We start from the raw sequence: 10,016 nt of genomic DNA on the forward strand, positions 1-10,016 counted from the left end.
GTATATGCAATTCACAATTCTGCTTCTACTGACCATATAATCTATCCATTTCTTTAGATAGCTGAAATGGCAGCTAAATGTGTTGTTCTTTCGTTTACTCTCCCTCATACTATACTGCGAACCCATTAGGTTTAATTGTGTCTGTGTGATTTCCACTAACAAATTTGGTGACCAAAAGATATTTAACATAGATATGAATAAACAAGGAGCAAAGGAAAGACTGAGCCCAAAGATGGTGTTTTTTTCCCTCGATCACTACACTTGTTTGCACCTCACGATCACTCACTACTACACCTACACCTACACCTATACACCTACACGATCACTCACTATACACTTGTTTGCACCTCGTATTCTCTGATCTGTTGGACACGAGATACCTTTACTATTATTTAGATGCATGCAGCTAGACATAGATTGATAGAAAGATGGATAGATAATACAGTACGAGTACCTATTTCGACAATATTACAGAACCAGTACTTAATTCGACACTGATAAAGTACGAGTACTTAATTCGGCACTAGTACAATGAGAGTACTTAATTCGACACTAGTACAGTACGAGTACTTAATTCGACACTGATAAAGTACGAGTACTTAATTCGGCACTAATACATATGGAGTACTTAATCAGGCACTAATACAGAACGAGTAATTAATCAGGCACTATGTACAATATGAGTACTTAATTCGACAGTAGTATACAGTACGAGTACTTAATTCGGCACTAGTACAATGTGAGTACCTAATTCGGCACTACCACAGAACCAGTACTTAATTCGACACTAGTACAGTACGAGTACTTAATTCGACAGTAGTACAGTACGAGTACTTAATCCGGCACTAATACAATGCGAGTACTTAATTCGACACTAGTACAGTACGAGTACTTAATTCGACACTGATAAAGTACGAGTACTTAATTCGACACTAGTACAATTCGAGTATCTAATTCGACGCTAGTACAATGCGAGTACTTAATTCGACGCTAGTACAATGCGAGTACTTAATTCGACACTGATAAAGTACGAGTACTTAATTCGGAACTAATACAGAACGAGTACTTAATCAGGCACTATGTACAATATGAGTACTTCATTCGACAGTAGTATACAGTACGAGTACTTAATTCGGCACTAGTACAATGTGAGTACCTAATTCGGCAGTACCACAGAACTGATAAAGTACGAGTACTTAATTCGGCACTAGTACAATGCGAGTACTTAATTCGGCACTAGTACAGTACGAGTACTTAATTCGACACTAGTACAGTACGAGTACTTAATTCGACACTAGTACAGTACGAGTACTTAATTCGACACTAGTACCCACTGAATTTCAAAATATACCGAGTAAGAGTACAAATCCAAGTAAAAGTTCAAGTAGTATTAGTATATGATTTCGCAGAACTGCTACAATTCTGCTGCTAAACACAACCACACGGCGGCTTAAATTACCAACCAAAGCTCTTCTCCACTCTTCAGAACAGTTACTCATCAGCTCTTGTGTTAATGATGGTTATTACGTCTTTTTACAACATTTATAGTGTACTGATCATCGGACCACATTTAGCTTGTAATTAAGCATTTCCTTCTCTTGTGATAATTTATGTCGTTCCGATCGCTTTGTATATTTACATGAAACTTACATTGAATCCAAAGGGGATACTGATTAAAAAATTCCTTTACCATACGGAATGAGAATTGAATATTTCCAGCCAAAGGTCTGAGCTGTTGTATGATTCTTGATAAAACAAATAATGATAAGAACATAAACTGAGATTCATTACACATTGGAACATGATAAATTAGTATGCAATATAGCTCTTTTCATTGTGAAATGCATGCTATAAAATTCTCGCGTAATTGAAACCAAAGCTTTCGAAGCTGTAATATTGATTGGTTTCAACTGCAGCTTTCGTCTGCTCCATATCTTCATTTATATAACACAGAATGTGTAATCAGACGCCTACTACGATCATAAAAGACTTAGGATTTGAAATAAACATATTTTATGTGTAAATACTAATGTTGGTTAACGCTGTACGTGCAATATTTTCGAACACTTAACATCTGTCTCAATAAGTAATGCAAATTTATATGCAAACAGCGGTTGAGTTTGGTCTGCAAATTTGACCAATACCACCGAAAAGTGCTAAAAATAATAGTGTTATTGATCAAGCTATATGACACCCTCATAGGTTTTGTTTATTTCACAAAATGAAGTTCATTGATCAGATATAACATCGATTCCGATTCAACATTTGGTCGTATGGACATTTTTAAGACTATTGTATTAAAAACGCTTAAAGCTGATTGGGAAAAAAATCTAAATTTTAGGTTGTTACCTCACTATTTGAAATGAAAACACTACTTAAGATAAATACCTACATTGAATATGGGTTTTTGGTGTAATAAAAAATACATATTTAAAAATGATTTAACTCACTAAGGTGCTTTCAAGTAAAGTATATACAGACTACCATTCATTCATTCATTCATTCATTCATTCATATCATAAAACTTTCAAGCAGTGGCAATTCAAAACTCAACAAAGTCGTCAAGTTTAAGATGGAGGTTTTACCGAAATCGGACAGGGTTTCTATAAACACCATGAACAACGAAACAAAAACGTGGGGGAACTACTAGAGGCCGGAGTGCAACGGAAAGGGTGTAGTGGGGAGCGGGGGGGGGGGCTGGAGAAGGTTGAAGCGGGGGAGCGGATCGGAAATAATAGTACTTTCCACATCATGCGCATATGTGATCATTTTAGATAAAATTAAAAATCAACTTTCGTACCGGGTACAATAGCATGGGTCTGCTTATAGAAGTGGTCATACTGTTGTATCAGTTTTAGTCAATCCTACTTCCATGTACCAATCAAATCAGTCTCTATCTCTTTAAAGGAACATTGCGGTGGCTAAAGTTGATTGCAATAACGTAGCTTTGATCTATTCTTGTCTTTGCATGTCAACCGCGATTAGTTACCCCGTTGTGTAATCTATGGTTGAAGACAACTAATACATTTGCCCGTGTTTTTTTTGGGGGGTGGGAAGGGGGTCGGGTGGCGATCCCTTCTTTATTTCTTTATAACACCTCACGGGGTTACTAACCTTAGATCTGCACAACGCAATCGCTCAATTTGATAACCGTTTTCAATTGGCGATTAATTCTAAGGTTAAAACTGATAAATTTCGGAGTCTTCGTGTAAATTGAAAACACGGAGAAACTCACGCGAATGCACATCTGCATAATTATGCTAAAACTGTCAAAAAGTGGAGATGAATAACTGGAAGCAAAAGGGACTTATTTAAATCGTTATTAGGTATACCGCAGCTGCTGTTTACATTTACCGTATAGTATGCTGATAACGTACATACCCAGAGGCCCTAACTGTCAATTAGGGGCCGATATCGAGAGAAAAAAAAAACAGCCAGTGTTATCAATCAATGTACATCATTACACGTGTGTTTGTAAATAGGTTTTTATATATTCTTGGAAAGTTGAAAGTCAATGCCCTCAAATAATCATAATCAGCTACAGAAGAAAAGCAGACCACTATATTAAAATATCTTTCTGTCCATTCTGACCTTTGGTAAGAGAAATGCACCCCTCCCCTACCACCCACATACACAAAAGACGAAAGAGTCACAGCCTTAGGCAGGCGAGAGGGAGGGTGGGGGGGGGGTACGGAAAGTCACTAAATAAATTGCACAATTGACGTTTCATTACGTTTTAAACAAACTCATTGTTGGTTGGTTGGAGAATAATATGTATAGACGAATATTCTGTAGTGTCATATGAAAACCATCTCAATGCTTCGGTTCAATTACGAACTCGGCACAGGCCTATGTCAGTTTACTAGTTTAACTGTGAAAAGAATTTAAGGGTCAAAATAAATATGTGATAAGGATCATGGAAGAGGGATATACATTGAGGGAAATAAGGGCGAAAATTATTGAGATAATCACACGTCATTAGGGTAATAAACCCTTCATTTACCATTGTTTCTGGAATAAACGTATAATTGCTGAAAATCATCAATACTCGGTATTTGACCCATTTTATTTGCTCCCTTCATTGCAATCCTTTGACCTTAAGAGGTTTTGAAATTGAATTAAGTCGAGCAATTACCAGGTTGGAAACAGGAGACCAGATTTTGCAGAGAAGTCACATTTGCTCCTGATGAATCATTTACTTTTCTATCAAACTGAAAAAGAAAACACATCCATATAATGTTATTGTAAATGATAAAAAAAGCCTTTCGTTGTGATATCGTAGCACATTTACTCTCACTTTTCCCACTCGAAAAAAAAAAAAATCAAAAAGCCTACTGCCCAGTAAAATATGTGCATTCTACGAAAACCTGCTGCCCTGTCAAAAATGAGTGCATTTTACGAAAACCTGCTGCCCTGTCAAAAATGAGTGCATTTTACGAAAACCTGCTGCCCTGTCAAAAATGAGTGCCTTTTACGAAAACCTGCTGCCCTGTCAAAAATGAGTGCCTTTTACGAAAACCTGCTGCCCTGTCAAAATGAGTGCCTTTTACGAAAACCTGCTGCCCTGTCAAAAATGAGTGCCTTTTACGAAAACCTGCTGCCCTGTCAAACATGAGTGCCTTTTACGAAAACCTGCTGCCCTGTCAAAAATGAGTGCCTTTTACGAAAACCTGCTGCCCCAGTAAAACAATGAGTGCATTGTTACGATTCTTATGAATGAAAAGTTTAGCTTCATCAATAAGATTCTGCTTTTTTATAACAATGGAGGTTGTCAGCCTTCAGTGCAGAGGGTTGGGATTTTGGGCATGGGATGGTTTAGGTACCATATATTCTGTCCAACATTGTAATATTACCTTCAATTCTTCACGGGGTGGGGGGGGGGTGAAGGGAGGGTGTGGTTGTTGAAACAATGGCGGTGAAATTAGTTTACCATGCGGGCAACAGACAGCAATTCATTATATAACCCTGCAGCTAGTTTTAAAAGCAGATGAAATATTTGTGGGAGGGTTTACATCTACTATACATTTGTTTTATTTCAGGTTACGGCTATATTACTCCAGTCACTCAGCTTGGGAAAGGTCTCTGTATTCCTTATATGTTGGTGGGTATCCCAATAAACGTTTACTTGTCAGCAAACCTTGGATTCTTCGTGGCCTTAGGAATTACCAAGTTGTATACGTGCCTCTCAAATCTGGTCACCGGGAAAATATGTTGTTCTAAAACGAAAATAAATACCACAATATCTCAACCTGAAGTTGATCTCCCGACAAGAGACCGCGGGAAACGAAGCAGCTCTGGGCTCAGTTTGCTATATATAAACTCTGAGATAACTCAGCAGGCGGAAACCTCAATGAATAATGATGTATCCGAGAGTGAGATTTGCCGCTCTTCAGTAACAATTTCCGAAAGGATTGATCTCGCTGATCCACAAGATCATCCTCCTCCTGTGGTCTTAGATGGGCCATCGACGACCCCTTTATGGTTCCTCCTTCTTGTTTTGGTATCATTTTGTTCCTTAGTTAGTTTAATGTGTTCTTACATTTTCACAAAATGGACATATTTAGACAGTTGTTATTTTGTGGTTGCTACGTTCACCACGGTTGGCTTCGGCGACATGGACATACTCGTACGAGAGATTGATAATCAGGTTAACATCTGGATTGTAATGGTATTAATGACAGTAATAATGCAAATTGGCCTAGTTGTAATGGCGGGAACTATAACTTTATCCGCCGAAAGGTTAAAGAATAAAGCAAAGCGTATGAGACGATTGCTCAAGAAGAAGGAAAATATTATCAATTCAATTTCGTCGATCATATCCTGATTTTGCAAGGAAAAGATTCACGCCTGGAACTTGACTGTTTTTTTTTGCACGATGCAATCTAAAAAAGATTACTCCTCAAGTTTTGCATTTGAACGTCTTGAACGTATTGTTAAATAGAGAGAGTATGATTAAGATTAGCTAAATTTGTAGTTAGCAATTGCTTTGAAATTTCACAAAAATCGATCCAATCGGTTGGTTGTGAACTGTGCCTTGAGCAAGACCTATAGCAGTGAGAAAGATCTCCAAATCAGACCCTAGTAAACAAAATATCCAAAGTGGTCTTAATTAAGCCTGTCCATATTGTTCACTTAACCCAACATTTATCTCAATAATCCAAGATTTCAACTGTGTTTTGTTTGTGGCTATTTTCAAGACTTTGATCGACAGACTCATGTGATTTCTACAACAGAAAGAATTCTGTGTGAGTTAAATTTTGAGGAAAGTACGTTTAAACCCGACCTTATTATGCTGGTAATCAAGTAATCAAGAGGTAATCAAATGCATAAAACGTAACCGCTTCAATATAAATGTATAATATACGTATATGTCGGTCAAATGTAGGCGTTGAGGTAACATGAAACTACCCTTCTGTATTGCAATAGATATACTCACATTTTGTATCTTGTGGAGGACTTAATTAAAAAAGCATATAATAAATATATTAAACATTCTATAAACACGAGAAACCATAACTTTTTATTGTCAAATTGTAATCGCGACTGGATACGAAAACTTCAATATCGTTAAAATATTAAGCGCACGCTGAGCAGTACCGCTCGGCTGCAATAGCAGTCATAGTTTCAAAATTAACATGTCGGGTTAATAGCGGGGAGACGGGTGGATATTACCGAGCGGAACCCCCCCCCCCCATCACCATCCTAGTGTACTCTTAGCCCCATAACTATCCTCTTCCACTCGTAAAGAGGCGAGGAGATAAAGTTAATCAATCGGTTCATTATATGTTCTGACCAAAAGTATAATGTTATTTGTACTGATATAGTAACAGTATACAAGAGCAAATCGCCAATGTAAGCCGCATAGTTAATGGGATTATGTTAGTGATCACCGTTACTATCAATGATATCTTCAAGATATCAGACACGGCTTTTTGAAGTGCTTCTATATGTGTAATGAATGTATGAACAATACACTATTTATAGGTATGTTAATGAACCAACATTTCATTTTGGGACACAGATGTTCAATAATTTTGCGGTGACGATGAAGATGACGATGTAGAAGATGAAGATGAAAAAAAACGACGACGACGACGACGACGATGACGATGACAATGAATATGACGATGACGATGATGACGATAACGATGACGATGACGATGACGATGACGACGACGACACAGTGAAAGGTAATGTCTCTTGATCTCCCATTTTCATTGGAGATATAGTTTAGGAAAACCTTTGTATATTTCGAATGTATTAACATGACGATGGCATTTGTTATCATTTAGTTTTAATTTGATAATACCATAAAATACAAGTATGGGTTTGTCAAAAGCGAGACGCCTCTGGATTGACTTAAAGAATTATCTGGTAGCCCATAGATGTTACCTTAAAAACGATAAACAGTTTTCGAAACGTGTTTTCAAAGTTTGAGAAGTATTCACAGTTCAAAGTATTGCGTTTGACAGAGAAACGATTCTTTTAATCGTTTAGGATGGATATTTCAAATATACTTTGAACAGTAGCGAACGTGATGACGTCCGGGCAAATGCAGATTGCGACATAACCCACGCTGCATACAGTTCCTACAGTAGTCACAACAAAAACCGTGTTTGAATACAGATTAATTTCTTCCTAAATTTTCGATGAAGATTCTTATAAATTAGATGTGTTGAACAAAAATCGTTAAGCCGTCATATATGTAGTTTATCGGCTATTTCGTGTTATTTGTGTAACACAAGATAAGTTTGAACAGCACACTCTTCATTGTTAACATTGCGCTGTCCAGCTCAAATTCGAAGAATGTTCGCATGTAGGCTTCTTTTAGTTAACAATCAAACAATTAAATAGAAGACAATGTATCAAAATCTCCCACCAGACAAATTCCTTTAAGTTTACGGATCCGTTCAAACTGTCGTCTGCAGTGTCTGGAGTTTTCAAGGCCACGAACAGGCAATTATTTATAGAATTAAAACCCCACAGCAACTGTCGAACGATGGAATGAAATTAAAGATAGTTTTTCTAGATAGTCTTTTCACGAAAACCAAATAACTGATCCAGTCTTAGCCCCAGCCCCTTTACATCGAGACTGTAACCATATAATCATGAAAACATCAAGTGAAGTGTCATGAGCCCCTTAGAAAGGGAATACTACGCATGATCAGGTTAACAGGTTGGTCAGGAACGTACTAAATCAACTGTTGTATTACCAACCGTTCTAATATTTGTCCAGTATTTCTTGCGTCCATCGTCCAATATTTGACTTATGTGGTAATAGGGTCCCTTGCAGACTTCCAAATTCGTGCTGGTAAATAGGTTACTGATTTATAATGGTAAGGAACGGGAACTTTTTAACTATCGTGTTTCTTATACACACAGCCTTTTGTATTCATCAGTTCAAAACTTACTACGATAAACCAACATATGTCAACTTAAATCGGCATATGTGAGTTTCTCGTTCATAACATTTAGCCCGTGTTCTGATTGGATGGAAGTATTGAAACCTCTACATCATTCAAAATATAGTGTAATAATGGTTGATTTTAATTGATTTTGATTTAATTTTTTGTTTCATCACATAGTATAACAAGGTGAACAAGACAATATAACTGCAAATAAGTAAACAATGTGACAGGAAGTAAACTAAGAAACCCTTTTGGGCTTAATCGAATAGAGTACTCCCATCAAAGAAATAGATAACCTTAACCCCTATAAAAGAACTACTCCCCACAAAAAATAACCTTAACATATATGACCAATAACACTACCCCCCCCCCCCCACCACCACCACCAACTCCCACCCCTTACAACGGATACAATCAATAAAGGCTTCGTAGTAATTTTTCAGTTGTCGCCTGAACGAAGCCACGGAAGTATAAGATTTCAAGTTGATCGGAAGATTGTTCCACAAAGAAAAAAAAAACGATATCGGAGGCTTTTCATGCTCTTTGAATGGTGAACGAATGGTGAACGAACTAGCTTATTCACATGTGAACGTTTCACTCAGCTCAGATCGTTATGGATTGACATGTGACAATATCCACCAATGAGAGCACGAGAGACTGACAGATGCCAATATAATTCGACATCTGCCGATTTTTCATCCAAATTGACAGATCTTTACAATCAAGAACTTCAAACACTGACGTGTGAAGATACGTTTAGCAGTGAGTTTATAAGAAACTGACCGATGCTTACTTTCTTCCAATCAGAACTCTGAATCGGAATGAGGAGGAGTAACTGTCATATGTGGGGGAAAACGTCAAGCTATATTGTGTAATGTTTATAAACTGTACTCTAGCTAGCATGCGCCTGCAATGATATAAACGAAGAAATGATGACTAAAACCGGCACAACCAAGCTGACAATCACGAATCACGTGACATAGAATACACAGAGTCCTGGATACTGATTGGTCAAATTGAACAACATGTTAACGTTACTGTATCCTCGCCTAGTTAGCGAAATTTTACGAACATACGGTGGTTTACACCGAAGGCCTTAAGGACGATTAATCTAACGAATACAATGTATGCCAAGACTATTGTTGCACAATGTAACACGCTAGATATATGTAAAACTGCTTGGTCGATATCCTGGCCCTCGGTTTATTATCATCCAAAACACGTAATATATGCCACACACGGCCAACCATATATCCGTACGGAGAAGCTGCCTGTGGAAACTAACTATAACTTTATAGTATATAATGCCATGTCATTACGGGCTAGCGCACTACGATAACAACGTGACAAGTACCTATGTTGCAAGAGCTGAATTAGTACAGATAACGCCGAGTCGTTGCGGATAAATACGATTATCATTTGTTGCTTGCAACTTTTTTTGTAGGATGTTGTTAACTCAAATGTTACCTGTCTTGTTTGATTCGAGAATAACGGACCAAAGTATAGAATTTTACGTATTGTTTTGAAGAAGCCTTATGCTACTCAAGGATATCTATTTTCTGTAAGTGTGCAGAATTAGCAGCGTATGCGCACTACAATAATGAAGAA

General features: G+C 37.4%; 1 protein-coding gene across 1 annotated transcript in view; it reads left to right on the top strand.

Annotated features, from left to right (window-relative positions):
* The window catches only part of LOC139961501 (TWiK family of potassium channels protein 18-like), a 42,038-nt gene extending 35,033 nt beyond the window's left edge, over nt 1-7,005 (top strand). Inside the window, exon 2 of the mRNA XM_071960703.1 lies at nt 5,040-7,005. Coding sequence (XP_071816804.1) covers nt 5,040-5,824 — 785 coding nt within the window. The 3' untranslated portion in view covers nt 5,825-7,005. The remainder of the gene's footprint in view (nt 1-5,039) is intronic.
* Nucleotides 7,006-10,016: the final 3,011 nt, after the last annotated feature.

The sequence above is a fragment of the Apostichopus japonicus genome, chromosome 20, assembly GCF_037975245.1.
Source record: "Apostichopus japonicus isolate 1M-3 chromosome 20, ASM3797524v1, whole genome shotgun sequence".
NCBI lineage: Eukaryota > Metazoa > Echinodermata > Holothuroidea > Aspidochirotida > Stichopodidae > Apostichopus > Apostichopus japonicus.